Source organism: Eulemur rufifrons, chromosome 7, assembly GCF_041146395.1.
Source record: "Eulemur rufifrons isolate Redbay chromosome 7, OSU_ERuf_1, whole genome shotgun sequence".
NCBI classification, from domain to species: Eukaryota; Metazoa; Chordata; class Mammalia; order Primates; family Lemuridae; genus Eulemur; species Eulemur rufifrons.
The window spans coordinates 180,383,409-180,404,677 of NC_090989.1; the positions used below are offsets into that span (position 1 = coordinate 180,383,409).

General features: G+C 33.4%; 1 protein-coding gene across 1 annotated transcript in view; it reads left to right on the forward strand.

Annotated features, from left to right (window-relative positions):
* CNTN6 (contactin 6) overlaps positions 1-21,269 on the forward strand; it is a 156,930-nt gene that overhangs the window by 112,341 nt on the left and 23,320 nt on the right. Inside the window, exons 10-13 of the mRNA XM_069473829.1 lie at positions 325-452; positions 19,681-19,856; positions 20,219-20,336; positions 20,983-21,141. Of these exons, the coding sequence (XP_069329930.1) occupies positions 325-452; positions 19,681-19,856; positions 20,219-20,336; positions 20,983-21,141 (581 nt within the window). The remainder of the gene's footprint in view (positions 1-324; positions 453-19,680; positions 19,857-20,218; positions 20,337-20,982; positions 21,142-21,269) is intronic.

Genomic DNA, 21,269 nt, shown 5'->3' on the forward strand with positions numbered 1-21,269 from the left:
AGTTACATTTTTTATTTGTCAAGCAATTAAGCATTTATAGCACCAAGCACTCATTTGATTTTTGATGTGCGTTAAAATCCACAATGATAATTCAAGTTATAGTACAATAATTATCAATATAGTGTCACAATAAAAGCAAATCCCATTTATTCTAATATGTAGATTCAGAGATTGCTCACAAGAACAAAATAATAGAAAAGAAATAAATTCATATTACCACATATATCCACGAATTTTAGTGATGTTTTAAAATAAAAAATAAGCACTTTTGATTTATCAATATTGAAAAGCCTTACTTCCACTAATTATATATTTTATTTTTAGAGTGTTTCTCTTGGAGGATGGTAGCCTCAAGATATATAATGTTACCAGGTCAGATGCTGGATCATATACATGCATAGCCACAAATCAGTTTGGCATTGCAAAGAACACTGGCAGCCTCATAGTAAAAGGTATTTTATTATCTTCATTTGTGTCTGATGAACATTGGAAACATGCATGCATATCTTGATTTCTGTTACAGCATCAAACTGTATCATATTTTGTATGTGAAATATTTGATTTCACGATCTATATAAGAGATTCATTACTGTACTAACTAATAGCATGCACACTTTGCCAGTAGGATACCATGGTAGATGTGAGTACTTTGGCAGTTGAAAATTCTGTCAGTGTATAATTAGACACAGTTAAAACTTATACTTGAAATATTTGAATTGTCACAAGTACCTTGGTGTTCAGGCCATGGACCTTTGGATAAAGTCACTGGATAATATTTTTCTTGGTTAAATGTCATTCAGAGTTTCTCACTTGTATGAAATATTTACATGTATATAAGTCTACCAGATATATAACTGCTTCATTTATTCATATAACTCGAGGTACAAAACTAGTGAAATGTAGAGTCTCTTACACATATTGTAATAAGCAGTTCTTTTCAAAGAGAAAGCAATTAAAATCATAGTATTTACATGAAATCATTATAATATTATCATCACAGTAAACAAATAAACTCATACAATTTGGGATAGTTAAACTGTATACTCAGTTTTTAAGATTTTTAAGCTAATACCAATCCAAATGTCTTTACATTTATCACCAAGGGACATAATTAGTATTAGAAATGCCTATTCCCCATCTTTGCTACTTTACGTTATAGAATCTCAGCTCATAAACTAGCATTTTTACTGGAAGCCATGTCACTTCTATCATTTCATTGCCTCCTGGATGATAGAAATGACTGTTTTGATAAAGCAGTTTGAGTGGCTAATTAAGCCCAAATGATTAAATTCAGCAGTTGGTACCTTATCATCTTTTCTATTAAAAAATATATTCAATAAAAAGCAGTTAGCCGCTACACTTCACCTATCATTTAAAATGTCTCAAGGAAAATAAACACCCACCTTTAAGCCTGGAAGATATTTCTGCCAACTTGTCTCGAGCCTATTACATTATGTCGACAATTGTCTGAAGCACTCTGGGGAAATGTGACTGATAAAACTTGATATGTCAAAATCCAACCAGTGTGGCACATTTTGTAAAACTTCACTTCCTTAAGATTGTATTGTCATCAGTTTTTGAGACAGAGATGGACTTCATGTTTCAAGATATATAGTATGGCTATATTTAAGAATGGTATTTCTCCAGCAAATTTTTGGCAATTCGCGTATACTAAAAAGTGTGAATGCTTTATATTTGAAGAAATATCATGTTCATTAAGGGGAAAAAGATTGATTACACCATTTTACATTAAGAAATTATAGGTCATATGCATTAATTTTATTACAGAAAAGGATTAAAATATGGTGAAAGATAAAAAGGCATTGCAGTTAAGACTTCCAGGTATGGAAAAATCCAAGCAGCATAAAATATGACATAGAAAAGATAGAAGACATCAGTAATAGATATGTAGTTTTTTGTCGTCGTTGTTGTTGTTGTTGTTTAAATATTCTATAGAGTACTGGTGACTTGTGCTGGACCAATTATTTTGCTGTTAAAATACAATAATAGGGATCCCCACTCCGGAGGCTAAGGAAAAAAATAGTTAATGGCTAGATTGAACTGAATGAATAGTTTCTCTTCCTCAAATGTTTCTTAAACTTGTGGCTTCATGATACTCACTGTCACCAATAATTGATGGAAGAAAAATAAAAAGTGAAGACTTACAAAAATATTAACTGAGACACTCGGAAGCAACTAAACTGTGTTCTGGATATAACAAGTGCATATTTTAGATATGTTCTCTAGCCATGTTTTCTGCTAATTAGTTTCCTACTTTTTATGATAGAAATAAGATGATCTACATTTTCAGATATTCCATAAAACATATCACAATCCCCAGGTACTCTGTTTACAAGTAAAACACTAATTTTAAAAGATTGCGCAGGTTAAAAAAAATAAACCGATTGACATTTTTTTGTCTATTTCTAGTGTTTTTTTGCTGAGGCTGTTGAAACAAAATTATCTCACCTTGTGTTTCTGGCTAACTTAATCAGTCCCAATCTTTCTTCTTCTGTATGCTTTTCATCTTCTTACGAACTATATAACTTACTTATTATATCACTGGATCCTGTCTTTCTTTCCCTTCTGGAATAGAAGCATAAAGAGAGCAGGGATCTTTGTTCATTTTAATTAATGATGAGCCACAAGTCCTAGAACATGGTCAGGAACTGTATGTGTCCAGTAAATATTTATCAGTGTAATGAAAGACCATTATCTTATACATCTTAGTTCACAGGGATAATTTTCATCCTGACTTCCTTGCTCTAAAATCTGACAGTTGTCCAGCTTTCTTCTTCTTTTAAGAAAGTGAAAAGACAACCTACAAAATAGGAGAAAATATTTTCAAATTATGTATCTGATAAGTGTCTGGTATCCAGAATATATAAAGAAATCTTAAAACTCGATTGAAGTTCTGACAGGGGGGGATGGGGTGGGGGAGGGGAGGAGTGCACACCTACATGATGAGAGTGATGTGCACTGTCTAGGGAATGGACACAACTAAAGCTCAGACTCGGGGGGATGGGGAGGCATGGGCAATGTATATAGCCTGATCTTTTGTACCCCTTTAATGAGCTGAAAAACAAACAAACAAACAAAAAAAAACTCAATAGCCAAATACAGTAATACTCCTCCATCAGTGGTTTCGCTTTCTACTGTTTCAGTTACCAAGATCAGCTTCAGTCCAAAAATATTAAATGGAAAATTCAAAAAATAAAAATAAAACAAAATCTGACAGTTGTCAATTTTTCAGGGTTTAAGCTTCTTAGGACACTTTGTGAAAAAGAGCATTAAAGTTAAAAAAAAAAAAAATCTTTAAGACGCTTTCACTTTCCCAATGTTAGAGTTTGTAGTTTTATATTTCTAATAGACATCGACATGCTCACTCTGCTAAGAGGGGCAAACATGAACCTACATGAAAATCCAAACAAGTTTAGGGAGAGAGCTCACTGTTCTGGTATTTATAGCACAGTACCAGAGGATAATTTACACATCCAAAAGGTTAATATAACTGATGTCAATATGCATGATTATCAAGTTATTTTCAAGTATTTATATCTAATAATGGGAAAGAAATTTTGTTTGTTATTTTTTAACATTCATGAAATAGCCACATCCCAATTTAAGGGGATTGATTTTGAGGTCTTTTGCTTCTTTGCCATTGACAAGAACTGCCCTGTGCATATAAATATATATACATACTCAATTATGCAAATGCATAAATAAACAAAATAATAAATGTGTAGACAGTATCAATGAAAACACTTTTAGAAACTTTGCTTTATTATTGATCTGTAACATATAATCTTTTTTAAATCATGTGACCACTGTACAAACACAGTTCTAAGTCTATTGCTAGCATGTCTTCTTAACTAGACTGCTATCTCTAATGCCCTTTAATGTAGTAGTGTTGAAATTGTCACGGCCAAGGAATTGTTATTTTACAACCTACAAATTTGAAGCTTAGTCTGGGAAAGAATTATAATAGTGTGCATTGATTCAACCATTTTCTTGACTAGTAAGTGTATAGTCATCTGGTTGTTTGTTAAGATGGCTTAATATTTTTGTGTGTGGTGGGGGTGGCACATAATGACAATGACATCTGATTGTCATGACGGAGTCAAGTATAATTTTGTTTCTCAAACCAAAACCAGCATATACTGACCTTAACTGTAATAGAGTGGTAAGGAGCAGATGAGAAATTTCAGTAAAGCTGATAAAACAATCATCTCTCTTTGAATTTACTTATCAGTCTCAGTCATGCAAGAAATGTTGCTGTTAGATAACATGTAAAAAGATAATAGTTACAAGAGTCAGATATTTTCCAGCTTAGTTTTTAGCTGATATGGCTTATCTGTGTTAAGAGGATTCTGAAGTTATCTGCACTGTATGTTGGAAATTTCTATTTCCCTAATACAGCAGAGCAAGGCAATTTTCCACTCGAACGTTGTGAGTGCAATTAGCTGCAGCCTTGCCAGAGCGTCTGAAGATATCCAGTATAATTTGAGGACATGTTCCATAGGCACAAACAAGGAATCAAAAGGAAAGAGAGTTTAAGTGTTTTCATTTTGGAGGACGGAGATTAAAATTACAATGTGCACATACACTAAGAGGTATATGAAAATCACATAAAAGGGGAAATTATTTGATCTGGCATTTGGAAAATTATTAAAAAGCAGAGTAACAGCAGGCTATAAAAATGATCTTGTTTGCAGGCAACATTTGTTTTTGTTTCCCCACTGGAGAAGTTTTGGATGTTCAATTATAGGCCTCATTGCTTCAGCATTATTTTCAACTGAAATGTCGGAACTTGGAAAAGCATATCTAATGTGCAAATTAAGTTTATTGCTGCTCATTTAGTTGTTTATTCTTTGTGATAGAAGTCTTTATTATACCAGCATACAGAGTGGCCTATCCATTTTCTCCAGCAGAATAAGAGTATTCTCTAATATGGGTCTACATTTACTAAGAGCAATACCCAAGATAGGTAGATAATTGTAGGCTTTGTGGCTTTAAAAGGCAGTTTAAAGGATTTGAGATATCAAGCCCAGCTTTATCAAGAAGCCCAGCTTGACTGAGCAAAGCAAAAGTACAATTTCAGAGACGCGGCAAGACATACTGGAATACATTCATCATATTGTAGTTGGTGTTTGAAAACACTGGAGAAGTCTCCCAGTAGTGCTAACATCTCCCCCAAAATGTTCAATTTCATACCCCAATTTTCTACAAAGAATGATTTAAAGCATTTTGATAGAAAGAAGAATTTGACTTAAAAATCATTAATGGTGAAAATTATTTTCAAGGTGAGAAAATATAGAATTGAATTATTATACTGGTCAGAATGAAATTGTCTTTCCCCTTCCAATAATGAAAATGAGGTTGAGTGAATATTTGAGACTTGAATACCATAATCTTTTCAAGTAAAATTGTGAAAATGAATAAAAAATGCATCAATTTAAGCCAGCCCACTAATATCAATGTTATTTTGGTCTTCGTAACAATTTAGCTTATAGTCTTTTAAAAATGAAGCACATAGCATTCAGATTAAATTTCCAAGTATGTTAAGCAACTGAATTTTTTCCTTAAAGTATATTGTATAACATATAATGTAAAGAACAGATATTAATACATTACATGTTTTACCACTTTTTTATTCAAAATATTTTTACTGCACAGATTAAACCTATTCTTGGTCAAAGTTTTATTTTTTTCATTTTTAATAAAAATATGGTGTATATAGTTAGTAGTTTATATCAAGTGGAGGAGGCCAGGCACCTAAGAGTACCTGTTACTTCTTAAAGTGCACTGCCTTTGTAATTATATTAACTGGCTGTTACTAACCAGCATGGAACTTGAAGAGTTTGTTTTTATTGTTATTGATGCTGCATTATTTATTATCATTATTAATGACCATTTATTAAATACATACTCTGTGCCAGACACTATGGTAGGTGCTTTATGTATATCATCTCATTTAATCTTCAGAACAATTTTTTGAAGCAGATTTCATTATCTCCATCTTACACAAGGGGAGATTTAGGCATAGGTTGCTCAAAGTGCTTGCCCAAGGTCCCTGTATTAGTAAGTGGCAGAACTTTTGTTTTCCTTCTTTTTCATCTTCTGGCAAATTTATATATTAATAAATGCATGAGACCATTTTATGTGACATTGTTGAAATTCAGAGAGAATAAAAATATAGTAACTTGCAGATATTAATACTTCCCCCTAGAAACTTCAGCTTTCATTCATTAGAGTTCAATTATTTATTTATACATTTTTCATTTCATATAAAATTTATATATGTAATAAAATATATAAATCTTACGTGCATGTTCACTGAATTTTGGAAATTGCATATGTAACCTAAAACCACACAATGTAGAGAAAAATACCGTCACCCTATAATTCAAACTTTTTCTCATGGCCCTTTTTAACCCTAGTTCCTACTTCACTCCTAGAAGCAACCACTGTTATGATTTTTTCTATCCAAATGTAATCTCACAGTGTGTATTTTTTTGTGTCTGCCTTCTTTCACTCAGAATAAACCAATAGCTATCCAGCTCCTATCTTTTATTAAAAATGAAGAAAAAAATAACTTCAACCAATAAATTTATTCTGCAGTTAAAAAATATGTATCAATATTAAACTGTTAGGTATGTTTATCTTCACTTTCCCTCCCAAACCTGTACACATGTCTCACTTGAGTCCTGAGTATTTGGTTAGGAATTGGAAGTTTAGTCATTTTATCTTGACTCCATTCTGACCCTCAAAGAATTAATTAGGCTACTCTACTTCTTAGGCATTCCAACTTTAAACTTGGTCAGTGGTCTCTTGTACTCTAGAGCCATTTTTAAGGAATGAAGTATGTCATTAAGATGTAAAAGTTTCCCAGAAGCAAGTTATGTTTTCAGTCTATGAATCTTGAATACTCAAGCAGGCAGGTAACAGATGCCTTCAAGTCCAAAAGAGAAATGGGGTTGGAGGATGCAGAGAAGGGGAAAACTAATCAGATAAATTTAATTCAGCCTTATTTTCCTTTCCTGGCTTTTATTTTCTCATATTGACTCTCTTCATCCCAACATAAAATATTCAGAAGAAAACATCCTCTTTCTACTAGGTCCTATAGCCAGGCAAAATAAAATTTCCTAATTCCATCTCCTACACTACATCAGAAGTCTTCAATCCTATAATTTACTACAGCCCAGCCTAAAGTTACAGTTGGAAAACAGTCTGAGTGAATGTTCCTCTTTTAAGAAATATAAATACGATGCCATGAATATATAGTCATTGCCTATTATGTACTAACAACTTTAAAACAGAGTAGTAGTCATATCTAATTTATTAAGCAGAATCTGCAGTGCATACTCTTTTTAAATAGATGTCAGGCCCTGTTTTGATTATTTGTTAATACAAAAGATCTGTGTTTATATTTTACATTATTATTTGCTAGGAAAATATTTAGTGTAATCTTGCATGATACTTAGGAAATGTTTTCTCATTTAGACATCTCAAATTTTAGACAACACTTTCTCTAGACTGGTTCTTCATTTGTTTCTTTAACTCGGGGGTTCTTGGTAGTCTTTTAATATTTATTGTAAATCATTTAAATATTGAAGTGGAAGATAAATGGGTAATGGTACCTTCAGGTAAACTGGAATATATTGACCATGATAACTTTATGCATTGAAATGAAATTATACTCTGCCTGTAATAGAATATGGTAAGTGTTGAATGCATATGTTAATTTATATAAACACATGTCTGAGCAGATAGTCCTGCATTTGGCTAAGAGGATATAAAACATTCTAGTGTTATGCACTGTATGTGCAATGAGGAAAAGTATATTAAATAAGGACTAAATATCATTCATTTCTGGCTTGCTACATGTGGAGAAATAAAGACTCCATCACACCAATTTTCTTGTTTATTTGTTTTTCTCTCTCCAAGGTTTATTTCAGAGTATTCACTTTGATTTTCCTGTGTTTGCTTTCCCTTCTTTTGTTTGTTTGCTTAGTTTCCTGAAAGCTCTATTATTTAAATGTTAGATTTCCTAAACTGGTACTCTAGTTTATAGCTGTATAGATCTATACATATATGCATATTTTTATATATACATGTGTATGTGTGTATATATATACACCTATATATATACCTATATATATAAATATATCTTTTTTTTTCTCTCTCTCTCCTAGTATTTATTTTATAGCTATACCTACCTCCACTCACTTGGTATCTTACCCAGTCTTACGGTTTTAAATACCATGTATAAACTGCTCCCAAACTGATCTATCCAAAGCAGTTATCTCCCCTTAATCCCAAAATGCAACAGCCTATTTTATCATCTTTGCTTACAAATTTACTATACCCTAACATTGAACTCCTGATTCTTACTCCCAAAAGTTGCTTGTATTGTAGTCTTTCCCCACTATATTAATGACAGTCTATACTGACAGTTGTTCAGAACAAATCTTTGAGGTCATTTTTTTACTCTTTTCTTTTTTTCAAACCCCATATCAAATTATCCAGCAAATGTTTTCAGCTTCAAGAATCATACAGAATTTAACTACTTTGCTGCCCTTCAATTCTCAAACTTTAATTTAAGCTACTACTTCCATCTCTTTCCCAGAGTATTGCTTTAGCACAGAGGTGGTCAACCAGCATGATTTTGTCTCCCAGGGGGCATATGGCCATATATACAAATAGTCTTGGTTGTCACAACTGAAGAGTCTACTAGCATCGAGTAGATAGAGGTCGGGGGTCCTGCTAAAAATCCTACAGTGCAAAGAACATCTCCTCCATACACACACACCAAATCCACGCTCCTACATACATGCAACAAAGAATTATTTGGATAAAATGTCAATAATGTTAAGATTGGAAATCTAGTTGTAGCTTCAAAAGTATTTGTCCTGTTCTTTGTCTCCCTTCTAGAAGCTAGAATGTCTTTATTAAAATATAGATGATATTTTGTTATTCTTATGACTGAAATCCTCTAATGCCTTCTCAGTTCAGTTTTGTTTCTTTTGTTTGGTATTCATATTGATAATACCTGGAAGAAGGTAAGAATTCATTACTAATTAAATGGTTTTGAATAAATGATTGAATAAACAATTAGAATGTTTCTAGGTTAAGAGTTTCTACTTTGGTCCAAAATAATACTGATTTCTTTTTCCAACTGACATTAATCATAATATTCTTCAAGCTATTAATATTATCTAAAAACCTACTGATAAATGGCCTAAATATTTCCACCAACACACTTAATCTATTGTGAAACATTGATAATAATGGTGAATTTTCTGTCTTGACTAGTTGAAGTAATTTTATCATACCAACCTCCCACGGATGCCAACCACAAATATTGTTAACATATTAAAAAATAAATAAAAATAGCAGTTTGAAGGAATTGTGACAGTAGCCAAAGTGTTTGCAACATGAGGTGGAATATCTAGAATAAAAGAAAAGCACAGGTAGTTGAGCCCAACATTTTCCATAGTTTTTCTCCTCCAGAAATTAGCCAATTCCTAAGCAATATGAATCAGGAATGCAAGAAATAAAACAGAAAATAGCATAAATTTTTGTAGTCTCACAGTGCAAGGGAGACAAAAATCAAAGTTCAGGATAAACCAAATAGAATGCAGTCTGCTAAATAACTCAACCGTGAGTCAGGACACCCGAAGGACCATGAAAAAACAAAGCAAAACAAAACAAAATTGATCTGTACTTAAGAGGACCGGGATCCTGACTCAATTGCCTGCTTAAAAAAAGTGAATCTTCCTGGGGAAAAATATAACAAATACATCTACATTTTTGATCCACAATGTCTGGCATTCAATAAAATATTATCAGGAATAGATGGAGCCAGGACCAGATTATCAAAACCCAGAGAAAAAATAGACAATGGTTAAGAGGTCACAGCTTATAGAAATATTGCGGTTCTTAGACCAGGGGTTTAAAATAATTTGATGAAACAAATCAATTTATTGTCCAAAAAAGACATGGCAAAATAGAACATTTCAAAAAGGAAATGGCATCTCTTCTAAATCTATTGGAAATTCTAGAACTGAAAATTGCAAAAGCTAATATTCAGAACACAGTAAATTGTTTTAACACCAGAACAGATATAGCAGTGTGGTCTGAGACACCAAAATAGATACCCCTTTATCAACTAAAACAGGCCCCTAAGGTGAAGGAAACACAAGTTACCTATAGTTGAGAGTCTGCAGCCTGCCTGGCTGATATGGCAAATTTCTAACTTCATAAGACTATGATAAAAACTACACCCTTGCTAAACTCTCTAACAATAGGAGCTATCAGGCTGATTTACAAACTATACCACTATAGCTCTGATTGGACAGAGGACTGGCCTTACAAACATTCTTATAAACTTCTCATAAACTCTTGCGGACTTTAAGTCAGCTTCAGCCAATTTACAGATATTCTGCACAAACTGTCTTTGTGTTCTGTAGTTCACCTTCTGACATAAAGAGGCAAATTCCGCCTCATTTTAATGCTAAAATCCTGCCTTAAAGTGAACACGGGATGTATGTAACATACATGTTTACCCATTCACATGCATTTGGCTCCCCTCATATATATGTATAGCTTCCCCCTCAACCTGCTGAATGTGTATGATACAGGCCCTACAAGACATAAAACCCAACTTATCTATCCCCTCTTCAAAAAGAAGGCACCTTCAGCACATGCCAGACACTGTCTCTTCCAGGCTTGCAAACTAATATCACCAATAAAGCTCTCTCTCCTCCTATTTAGCCATCTGATGGTCTTTTGGATGACGGAAGAAAGGAGAATCAGTAAAGGGGAGAATGTGTGAATAGAAAACATCCAGATTGCAAACAGAGAGAAAATACAATGGGGAAAAACAGAAAGGAATGTAAGGATGGCATGGGAATATAGGCAATAGCATTAACATCTATATATAAAATTTTTGTTCCAAAAGGAGAATACAGGAGACAAAGAAAATTAGACATGTGCAATATTTGGAGAAATATTTGCCAGAGATTTTTAAAAACTGAAAATGACAACAGGCATCTGATTCAGGAAATTGTATGAGCCTCAATTTGAATAAATACAAAGGAAAGCTTAAATAAGCACAAAGTAGTAAAACTAAGGGAAAGAAACATAGTTCACATAAAAAAGATAGATCATCTTCAAAAAAACAACAAGGCTCGCAGTTGATATAGCAACAGAAAAAAGAAAACCCAGAAGACAATGGAATGACAGTTTTAAAGGGCTGGAAGACAATACCAATAAGAATTCTATTCCCAATAAAAAAAAAAAAATCCCTTGAAATGAAGACAAAACAAAGATGGTTTCAAATGAAACCTGAGAGATTTCTCATTAATTTAAAAACTTTTATATATTTAAGGTATATGACATATTTTGATATACATACACTTAGTAAAAAAGGTTCTTAAAATCAAGAAAGTTAACATATCCATCTCACCACAGTTATCTCTTTTGTGTGCCTGTGGTGAAAACAACTGAAGTTGAAAGTCTTAGCAAATTTCTAGTAAATGATACAGTGTTATTAACTATATTCATCATGCTGTACATTACATCTCTAGACTTATCCATCTTGCATAACTATAACTTCGTACCCTTTGACCAACATCTCCCATTTCACCCACTTCCACACCCCTGGTAACCACCATTCAACAGTCTGTTGCTATGTACTTGACTTTTATGTATTTCACATGTAAGTTAGATCATGCAGTAATTTTCTTTCTATGCCTGGCTTATTTCATTTAGCATAATGTCCTATAGGTTCATCTGTGTTGTCACAAATGACAGTATCTTCTTTTTTAAGGCTGAATAATATTTCCTTTGTGTTTGCATACCACAATTTCTTTATGCATTTATCCATTGATGAACATTTAGGTTGTCTCCAAATCTTGGCTATTATGAATAGTGCTTGCATGAACATGGGCATGCGGATACCTCCTTGACATACTGATTCCATTTCCTTTGGATATATCCCACAAGAGGGAGTGCTGGATCTTATGGTAGTTCTATTTTTAATTTTTTGAGAAGCATCCATACTATTCTCCATAATGGCTGTACCAATTAACATTCCCATCCACAGTACATGAGGCTTCTCTTTTCTTTGCTCCTCAGCTAACACTTACCTCTTGTCTTTTTGATCACAGCCATCATGACATGGTTTTAATTTGCATTTCCCTGATGATTAGTGATGTTGAGCACCTTTTCGTATACCTATTGGCCATTTGTATGTCTTGTTTGGAAAAATGTCTATTCAGTTTCAGGTCTGGACTAATAGAAATGCCAATGAAGTTTCTACAGTAAGAAAGACTACAATAACAGATTGAAGCAGGTATATGGAAGAAGAAATAAAGGGCAGTGGAAAGGGTTAATATGTTAATACGTAGTATAATTTGAGATTCTGAGGAATTAGGAAGAAGATCAAATTTTCAAAGTATTTATTTCTGGTCATCACAAGTAATGAGAGAAAATATCAGAGATTTTTGTCACCTGTTTGAAGTGCTATTTATATACTAGTTTACATTGTATTGGTATCTTAGCAACATATTCTATAATGTCATAGACAAATGAAGGCAGAGCCCCATATTTGTACAGAGGGAAAAGAATTTGATAATTTTTCTTATACATTTGTCCATCCTTTGAGAGGAATTTATAACTTCAGAGACACCTTTGCAGTTACTATTCTGAAAAGCAACATTGAAAAATTATCACTCTTAGATGGAGATTTCAACTGAGTGGAAGGTACAGAAGAAAAACAACAACACAAAAAGAGTGACCAAAAATAACATTTTCTGCATGCTCACGTGAGACCAATTACACATTCAATTGCCAATCCCTGGCTTCTGAAAATGTGGTTAGAGACCATACTATGCAATAGTGTATTTGGCCATTGATATAGAGAACCAGTCCCATTTGTGTTTAAAGAAATCATACTAAACGATTCTGACAAAAGTTTTGACATAATTAGTTTCCATGTCTGCTGGGGTCTTAGTAACTAAAGATGCATTCTGGAGACATCATTGGCTATTATGACAATGTGATTTGAGTAAAGCTGTTCATCAAAAGCAACATGTCACATATTCTACTTCTTTATAAGAGGCTTGCTAGATGAAGCTGTTTTCATATAACAACGTTTACTTCACTGACAGAGATTGAAATGGTAAATATTAAAATTTTATAACTTTATGGACTGTTCATGAGTGTTTGTCACTTCTATTTAGGGTGCTCTTCAAACTAGTCAGTATTTGTCACATTAGAAGCTGAACGGGAAATGTTCTTCCCTATTCTGTATATAAATATTTGCTCTCCCCCATCATTTTCTTCCTGTGTTTTACTATTACTAAAAATTACAAACACACAGAAGTAGAGAAAACAGTATAGGGAACTCCCATGTGTACATCATTCAGGGTTGGTAATAGTCAATTCATAGGCAACTTTGTTTCACCCATATCCTTACCTACTTCCACAACACCCACCCCAATTATCTATGGGCAAATCTCAAACGTCAATAATTTAATCTATAAATATAGCAGAATCCATAAATAGAGAATTATTGTCCTTTTAACATAACAACAAAACCAACTTTCTTGTCTTAAAAAAACTATCAATCTTAAATTATTCAGAATTCAAATTTCCATGATTGTCTCATAAATATGTTTGCATATATGCATATTTATGTTAAATAGACACACCCATGTTGTATGCATGTTTGTATTTGTATGTGTGTTTGTATGTGTGGTGTGTAATCCTCTTCAACTACAAAAGCAACATTTCCAAAAGTCGTTTCTCAGAAACCCTTATATCCCAAGATATACTGCTACTTATATACAATACTCTATGTATTAAGATTTGTTAAATGGATTAAAAATATTCCATACTCTACCACATATAGTAAACTTTGATTTAAATAAGCTTTTAAAGAGTATCTTTAATCTAAGAACTCTCAGAGTTTCTAATATTTTTAAATGTCCCATGAAACTCTAAAAGCAGATATAGTATACAGAATTAATTACAGTTAAACTCAGAACTCCATCTTTACATTTTTTAAGTACTACTAGCCAATAACATTTTACTGGATATAACTTTTTCCTGGATCCACAGCATTAGAGAATTTTGCACAATGTATTTTATATAGTTTGAATTTTCCTTATATAGAAATTTTAGGTTCACATTTAAAAACCTAAGGCATTATTTCTTAATGCATGATCCCCGAACTAACTACATCAAAATTAACTGGAGAGTCTGTTAAAAGTGCATATTCAAGAGTCCCCCTGCCGACCTACTGAATCAGTATTTCGGGTGGGAGCCAAAGAATTCACATTTGAACAAATTCTCCAGGAAATTCTTATTCATGCTAAAATTTTAAAACAACTGGACCAGACTTTCTACAAATATTTAAGGAATATGCAAGAAGAATAAAATGATATGAATATCAAATTTTCACAAAAGATAGGTTGTAGTATAGTCAAAGTCTCTCCTTTTCAATTTGTCACCACTCAGGCCCTAAGGATCTCAGATATCAATAAATACCAAGAAGTGTTTTGGTGTCAATGAGCCTCAAGTTACTGGCCCTCTCTGCTGGTATATATCCACTTCTAGGAAAGGAGTAGAACGTATTTGTGTCTGCGCACTCCCCCACCAAGTGGTCTGAGTGGTTTGGAGAAATCTCTCAGATGCTTGAGTTGCTTAAGAATTTAAGGTGTGTGTGAAGGACGAATTAATGGACTAAAGTCAAGTCCCTGTTCTTTCCCCACAGTAGCGTGAAAGGTTTTGCCCATTTCTGCTGCTCAAGCACCACTCTCCAGTCTCTGCAAGTGTGATTTTTTGTCTCTGTAGGGTGTTCTTGTTGAGGTCTGAGCTGCGGCTGTGCATGGTTGTCGAAGTGAACTCTTCAGGCGGCAATTAGTGGCCTTGTGGCTGTTAGCGGGCCACCTACACAGGACTGGGACAGGTCTGCATGTGGTGTGGGGAGAGGATACAGCAGTTACAAACGTTCTTGTCCAAGCACCTATTCACCCACACGGGGGGATATTCCCAGGGAGGGCTAGCTGTACTTTCCCTTTTTCTGCATACCAAGTCTGCCTACACTTCTTTTTAAATGTATTCCATTTTTCACACTACAGATACTGGCATGTCATTATACCAATCTTTTGCTTCACATTCCAATGGTTCCCATTATTTTTCAGCAAAATGAGTGTGTTTCTTTTTTAAAATTTTTAATTGACAAATAATAATTTTGTGTATTAATGAGGTACAGTGTGGTAGTTTGATGCATGTTTATATTGTGGAATGATTAAATCAAGCTAATTAACATATCCATCACTTCACATACTTACTTTTTTGTGATGAGAATAATTCCAATCTGCTCATTTAGCAACTTTGAAATATACAATACATTTTTATTAATTATAGTCACCATGCTGTGCAATAGATCCCAAAAACTTATTCCTCCTGTCTAATTGAAATTTGTACCCTTTGAACAACATCTCCCCATTCCCCATCCCTTCTTCACCCCAGCCTCTGGTAACCACCGTGCCACCGTTTATTTCTATGTAAGAACACGTCTTAATGTGGCATGCAGAACTGGTCTCATGGACATGTAACACAGTCACACAGGGCCCTGTGCTAAGGAAAGCCCTGGGCTTTGCTTAATGTTCTGCTGTGACTGTCTTGAAATTCTAAACCCTTTTATTTCTCAACTTGTGTTTTGTAAGTGAAGATTAATGGGACCATGGAACATGTGCATGGGCAGGAGATGTGCTGGGCGGCAGCGCATACACAGGGTTCTGGTTCAGCAGCTGCAGCTCATGCACACGCGGGCTCAGGCCTGAGGACCCAGCAGGCAGCGTGCACGCATAGCAGTTGGTGCAGTATGCAGGTGTGCACAAGTATGCCTCGTGGCAGTCAGCAGAGCCAGAGCCCTGAAGGGGTGGGCATGCCAGGCAGGACCTGGGCCCAGATGGATGCAGGTGATGGTGGCAGCACCAGCAGAAAGAGCAGTGGGTGTCAGCAAAGCTGCAGGGGAAGGGGGGACTCCAAAGCCAGTCAGCACTGGGATCCAAGGTGGAGGGGCCAGCTTGCCCATCTGCCCCCAGAGGCTGGCCTTGTGGCATTTGCAGAAATATGAACTCTTCAGCCTGGGCCCCGGGATGGGAACTGTTAGTGCTCAGGCAATGGATGTTGCCAGCAAATTATTAAAAGATAAAAACATGCCCGTGGACATTGCTATAAAGCATATCATATAGTTATTCAATTTATTGAAAGAGTTTAAAATCCATGATTTTGAAAATTTCTGCAATATTGCAAAGCTAAATCTACAGGCTTAGAAATAGAAATCAAACTTAAAAATTATTTCATTTAATGGATAAAACCACTATTTTTACATGAAACTTCAGGGGAACCAATTATTAATGAATTCTTTCTTGTAATGGAAGATGCACCAATGGAATGTATAAACAGGCATTTTGAATTATATACAAATAGTGAAGTCACTTTCAGATTCTCATACAACCTTCACAAGTTACAGCTTATGTCAGAGAAAACAATAGGATTCCATTGTATATATTTATATTTAAAATTAAATTCAGATTTGCACAAAACAGATTTATGTGAAGAGTTAAATCTTTTTAGAAAAATATTGTTCCATGAAAATCATCAGCTCTCGATGTTCTAGAATTTAGATTTCAAGTTAATTTATTAGAAATTTATGCTAATATTGCTGAAATCTGTGAAGTGCTCTTAATGTTTTCATAAAAGTTGCATCAGCAGAAAGATCCCTTGCAAAATAAAAACTTATCAAAAAGTATTTGCAACCTTGCATTTGTCAAGAGCAACTGATGTCACTACGATTATATCAGTTGAAAATGAAGTTGCTAAAAATATAAATTCTGTTGTTCTAATAAACAAATTAGCAGAAAAACCAATGAGAAAATTTTATAATCAATCAAGATATAACTTTAATAAAGTGTTATAACTTATTGTATCATATAAAATTATGACACCAAAAGTGTGTATATTTTTTTTAAATTTTTGAGTGTATGTTGTCACTCATCCAGGATTATTACCCCTATTATATTTTATAATTAACAAAATATTTTAAAAGTAAAAAAGTTTATATTTAGTATTATTAATGACACTTTTTCCCCCTGCTTTTTGAAAAAGGCACACCACATGTTCATTTTGTAGTAGGACCCACAAGTTACGTAGCTGGCCTTAATGACACCTACGGCTTATGTCTTGACTATGACCAACCTGCAGCTCTATCTTCCCCACTCTCACTCCTGTATTGCTCTCTGACTCATGCTAGGTTTTCCAGAAGAATGACTGTCTTGCATCCACCAATCAGGGTTCTTCTTCACACAGATCCTTTCTAAATTGTCCTGCCTGCATACAGAATGTAGTTTCCTCTCCTCACCTACTACCTTTATCAAGCTCACTCCTACTTGCCTTTTACTTCTCAGCAAAAATAGCTCTTTCTCAATAAACTAAACCATCAGGGTTTACCAGTTAAACATTTTAATAGAAACACATACTTCTAATATATGGCTCTTATCACAATTGTAGCTATATTGATTAATATGTAATTAATGCCAGCCTCCCTCTGTAGATTTATATGTCTGTGAAGGCAGACACCTCATGTTTTTAATTTGGTGCAGTTTTTTTCCATTTCCTTCACCATTGTGACTCCAGTACTTACCAGAGGGTTGGACATATGGTAGGTGCTCAAAAAATATTAGTTGTAAATGAATTAACAAGTAAAAAATGTAAGCACCATAAATGATAATATAAACATTTCTTATTCATGAAGTCTTAGTCATTATTACTCTACTACTGCCCATGAGCTGTGTAGATAGGTAATAATTTGTCTATTTTTGCCACTGCATTTTGTCATAACTGGAAGGAATGGCTGTCAATTTTAATGTTTGAAAATTACTTTAATTGCATGATCTAAAACTTTAAATCTGGGCAGTTTTGCTCTGCCAACACATCCAATCAGCCAACTCATCCTCCTATAAATGTAAATAAGACATTTGTGTGTTTTTTTTTCCAGAAAAACTTCATGAGGAAAATATTTTCTCTAGTCCTAAAGGGTTCTCTTGAAATTTTGAATATCATTTACCCTTATTTTGTGGGAGAGATGTAAAGAAGGCTTGGAATAAAAAAATGAACGTAGTCCAGAAAACCATTCTTCAAACTTTTTTCTAGAAATAATTAGAATAAAAAAAGTGTGCATCTAATATATTAATAATATGGGGAAGAGTATTTTTTAAAACTGAAAACACATCTAATATAGATTAAGAGGTAGACTTTCCTCCATTTTATTCCAAAATATAAACTATGCTTTTATTTTTCCATGGCTTTTTTATCAATATGCACCTTAAAACCCAAAATTATTACTTCCTATTTTCTACTTCCAAATATTTATTAAGAAAACAAATTGTAATTTTTTAAAATATTTGAATAATAATTAAACATTCTATTGGTAAAATGCAGTGCGTATTAATCCATCTGGACATACAAATATAATCTGAATGTTTGTTTGGTTTCTTGAGCAGAATGAAGAAGCCAGAAGGAAATGCACATTTTAGGCCATGTTTTAGAGAGTGAAACTTTATCTTGTGAAAGAGACTCATCAGAGTCATTTTACTATTTTGAAACTTCTTCATATGCAATTTTTTTCAAAATGATTTGCCTAAAACCTTCATCCTTAAACATAAATCCTTTAAAATATTTTATTCTTGATGAGATAGTAAATATTTAAATCCAAATGATTATCCAAGGCTCCTTTATGGGTACTGAGTTGCGCTTTTAGTCTATTGTCAACACTCTGGAATCAAAATCATTTATTTTGTTATAAACAAAGCAGTCAAAAATGATATATTATTGTAAGTCTCTTTTAATCAGAAAAATATAGGACTCTCCAGTACAGCTGGAACACTGTTGGGATTGTCCTTTGAAATTCTGGTCAGTGAAATATTACCACTTGTAGAATAAGTATTGACATTGAGACTGAACTTTCTAGAGAGAAGGTTTCTATGAAGTATGCTTAATTCCAAAATTGCAAAATCTGGATTAAAAAGGAAAACTTCTAGCTTCTTTATGCATGTTGCATCTTTCATTAAAATAGAAAATTATTACCAGAACTATGTCAAAATAGAATATGTTACATTCACACTCTTAAATATAAGCATATGATTATCAATCTCTATATAAACTATGGTGGTTATAATCTTAAGGACATAGTTCATTTCATCTCCTAGTATACGAAGTTAACATAGACTATTTGTAATTCTTACCGATGTGTCAATTGTAATGTGATGACTGGAATTTCAAAATAAAGAGAGAACAAAGACAGTGTGGTGCATTCTATACATATGGAATGGCACCTTTGGAGGTCTACAGTTTTCTGTAAATGATATCCATAGAAAGAATGAATAAAACTATGTATTCAATTATATTATAAGTAATGCATGACACTGATAATAAATATAAGATTTTTGAAAAAAGAAAACTGAATTTTTCATACTGGATATAGTAGAACTCCAAGTGGCATTTATACAATTTCAAATGATTGTGAAAACATTCAAAAATACATATTTTCTAGCCATATGGTAGCATTTTATAAGCTTTGTAAAATATTTTTTTTCTCAACAGAAAGGACTGTCATTACTGTCCCACCTTCCAAAATGGATGTGACGGTTGGTGAGAGTATAGTCCTACCGTGCCAGGTGTCCCATGATCCAACCATTGAAGTTGTATTTGTATGGTCTTTCAATGGAGACGTTATAGACTTAAAAAAAGGAGTGGCCCATTTTGAAAGGATTGGAGGAGTAAGTTACTGAAATTTTTTTAAGTGCTTAATAAAATGAATCAAGTATTTTACATGAATCATCATCTTTCATATTTATTCTCCCCCTTTATTTGCATAGATAATCACTGTCTGTTTTTGAAGCTGCATCTGTTTTTGTTTTGTTTGATTTTGTTTTATGTCTTTCATAGAAATACTTGTTTTCTAGATGTAATTATAATAAGGGGATAATAAAAGGGATCAGATATAAGAAACCACAATGATACTAGTACATTTTTTAATTTCAGAGTTATTTTAGATTTACTATTTATCCAGCTGTAAAAATAGAATAGGACCTGCTGTGTGTGATTATACTTTTATCCATTTCTCCCTTTCTATCTACAGGAATCTGTTGGGGATTTGATGATAAGGAATATTCAGCTAAATCACTCAGGAAAATACCTATGTACAGTGCAAACAACTCTAGAAAGTTTATCTGCTGTCGCTGATATCATTGTTAGAGGTATGCATAAAAGGTGAAAAAATGGTCACATTGTTTATTCACAGTCAAAATGTTGGTGTCTAAATGGTAGATCTTTGAGGAACCACATCATGATAAGAAGGTGAGACAAAAATCATATAGCTTTTTTTATTTTCTAAACTCCAAAATCCAGGGTATAGGCAGTATAGATATGCATACTGAATTGAGTAGGTTTTATCTGTTTATAATGAATGGTCAGGCTCAGCAAGCAGTGTCACTTCCTAAAACTTAGCCTTGTGTTCTGTTTATAATAAATCATTCTTGTCAGAGCAGGATCTAATCCACATACTCCTGTAGTTCTCCATATTAGTTACATTTGCTTGAGTTAGATTTTGAGAGAGGAATTAAAGAGAATGATTCTCAGTTTTTGAGATTAGCTTCCTATTGGATGATATGTAACCATCCCATGATTGGCATTTTCTAATCTCTAAAGGAAGCATTGCTAAATTAATGTCTTATCCTGTAAGCCGAATTAATAGGACTTTATCTCTAATAATGTGCTACAAATACATTATGGTCAATAAGTATTTTATTTTCTAAGCATAACAGGTAAAAATAAACCATCCTTGTCTCAAATCAATGAATTTAATTATCTCTAATATAGTCATCATAAAACACCTTTTTCAAGGTCCACCAGGTCCTCCAGAGGATGTGAAAGTTGAACACATTTCCAGTACTACTTCTCAGCTAAGCTGGAGACCAGGCCCAGATAATAACAGTCCCATTCAAATATTTACTATTCAGACGCGGACACCATTTTCTGTGGGTTGGCAGGCTGTTGCTACAGGTTAGCTTCACAAAGTGTTTTTGGATAATTTTCTAATACTATACTTTTTAATTTAGTATTTTAATAAATGTAATATAATGAATTTTTTAATAATTGTCTAATTTTGTATAATTATTTGTTTTTGACAA